General features: G+C 35.8%; 1 protein-coding gene across 1 annotated transcript; it reads right to left on the bottom strand.

Annotated features, from left to right (window-relative positions):
• Positions 1–591: 591 nt before the first annotated feature.
• Positions 592–1,929, bottom strand: tmem230b (transmembrane protein 230b). The gene is made up of 3 exons (XM_088376192.1): positions 1,634–1,929; positions 1,016–1,138; positions 592–930 (listed from the first exon to the last, which is right to left on the bottom strand). Exons 1-3 carry the CDS (start codon positions 1,724–1,726, stop codon positions 790–792), a joined length of 357 nt encoding a protein of 118 aa, XP_088232318.1. The 5' UTR covers positions 1,727–1,929; the 3' UTR covers positions 592–789.
• Positions 1,930–2,200: the final 271 nt, after the last annotated feature.

Raw genomic sequence — 2,200 nt, 5'->3', positions numbered from 1 at the left:
TAAGACACAAGCTGTTGCTTTCTGGTTTATATTTTTTTGCTGTTCCTATGTTCCAATCAGGCAATCAAAATTTCAACCATGGTTGACTTTATCTTTATTTAGATCTTTTTCACATCACTTTCTCATCCAGAGGTTGGGGGGGGAGACTATTTTGACAAAGGAGTGGAAATTACTGATATACATTTTAATTTTGTAAAGAAAAATGATGAAATAGATAACCTGAAAAATCTACTGATGTAAAGTAGTAATTATTTCCTTCCCTCCAATGCTAATTTGTTCCTTGAAATATGTCACTTACCCATGTCAGTGCAGTCATGACTACAGTAAACACTGGTACAAAAAAAAAATCTATGCCATAGAAATTAAACATTAAAGTAGCTGCTTGTGTGACACAATTATAGATATTATCACTTGTATTAAACATTTTACAGCCAACAGCAAATGCTTTTTTATTTTTACATTATTCTGCTCCATTGTCTACTCAAACATTTTGTGGCATGGAAAAAACAAGATATTTGATGTCAATATTTTTGCATAAGGTGGGCCACATAATGAAAGGCTGCTACATGAATTAAATGAATCAAGAACAGATCAGAAATTGCAGCTGTATTTATTTACTGAGAAACAAAACAATTATAATTAGACTATATTTGCTTCATATCATCAAGGGAACAATATGAACACTCAGGTTGAGGAAAAAAGACAATCAATATACTAAAATGACATCCTTCGCTGAGGGATGCATGTTGGAAATTTGAGGACTTCCTTAAGCTTCAAGAAAAAAAGCATTTAGTCGTCAAAGTCTGGGATATCATCATAGGAGTATCCTGGGTATCCTTTGGATGCATAATAAGCTATTCGCAGATGGTAAATTCCAGGGAGAAAAACCAGGACTCCTATGACCAGGACTGGAATGGTGCTTTCGGAGTGCTGAAAGAGGAAGGAAAACCTTTCAGACTGAGCGACAAATGCAATTTCAAAAGTTGTCAAGTGCACTGTGAAAATTCTGACTCACGGTCACTCCAAAATACCCAGCCAGGAGAAGAGAACCGATGACAATTAACAGAGAGCCGATTAAGAAAAGGACTGCGGCGAGTGCTATGGCTTTGTACGGGACTTTGGGTGGACTTCTTTTGAACTGAAACACAAGCAAAACTTTGAATCAATCACATTTTCCATACTTATACTGTGAATGCATAATAAGTAGTTTTTCTCAGAACTAAAATACCTTATGTGTTACAGGCTACATTTAAAGTAATTCTGAACATTTTTTTCAACAGGAGTGAAAACTAATATTTGTGTTGTAGTGTTTTTAAAATACATTGAACAATTGGACATTAAAATGAAAAGTTAAGAGAACGGCCACTTAGATTCACCTGGAAATGCATATTGCAGGCAGTTACCGACATTTCAATCTAAAGCTAGAAACTGCTAACTGTTTTCTGACCGAATCAGAAGAGTTTTTTTTGTTTGTTTGTTTTAATATAAAGATCTTTATATCACGTTATACTTGTTAGCATGGCGGAAAAAAGACTGACAAAGGGTGCATAAAAATCATGGCAGCAGGGACACTTCGAAATAACGAAACGCAATAATATTAAATAATAAAAATGTACTATCTTGTCCGTTTTACCTGTAAATCAATGTACTCGTCGTCATGAGTGGCTAATCTGGAGTACTTGACTTTACTGGCAGGAGCGCCGTTCACAACGCTACGAGCTGGCATCTTTGGTTTGCTATGGACAGCTTGCTTAACAGTGTAGGCTACTCGCTACAAAAACATTGACAAAACGATTATCATTATGCGGAGGACGAGAAAGCCGCAAAAATAACAAAACAAAGCCCAAAGAAGATGTAAATATGGGATTAAGAGGCTTTCTTCTTCTCGCTCGGAACTTCCGTGTTTTTTGACTAGTACGCATGCGCACAATGCATTGGCCTGTCAACTTTATTTGCATTACAGCATTACAAATAATATAATATATTTTACATACCTAAAAATTATTTTTTTATAGTTAGAAATGAAACATATATAAGTCCCCGTGAACAAATATAGATTTCCATGAAAATATAATTTTCCACATTCTACAAGGCAAACTGTTCAGACTCAACCGCTTGAGCGCGCTGTCGAGTCTTTAGCAGTAATAACACCGGCGACCGCAATGTGTTGCAGACGGTGTGAGGATTTATTTTTGTGCAT

The sequence above is a fragment of the Syngnathus floridae genome, chromosome 5, assembly GCF_059516105.1.
Source record: "Syngnathus floridae isolate MCC-2025c chromosome 5, RoL_Sflo_1.0, whole genome shotgun sequence".
Taxonomy (NCBI): domain Eukaryota; kingdom Metazoa; phylum Chordata; class Actinopteri; order Syngnathiformes; family Syngnathidae; genus Syngnathus; species Syngnathus floridae.
This window is presented reverse-complemented; position numbering and strand designations above follow the sequence as displayed.

Coding starts and splice junctions, on each gene's coding strand:
- tmem230b (XM_088376192.1), bottom strand. CDS start 1,726: ATGCCAGCTCGTAGCGTTGTGAACGGCGCTCCTGCCAGTAAAGTCAAG. Junction 1,139..1,633: donor ACGAGTACATTGATTTACAG/GTAAAACGGACA, acceptor CTTGTGTTTCAG/TTCAAAAGAAGTCCACCCAA. Junction 931..1,015: donor CTGGGTATTTTGGAGTGACC/GTGAGTCAGAAT, acceptor TTCCTCTTTCAG/CACTCCGAAAGCACCATTCC.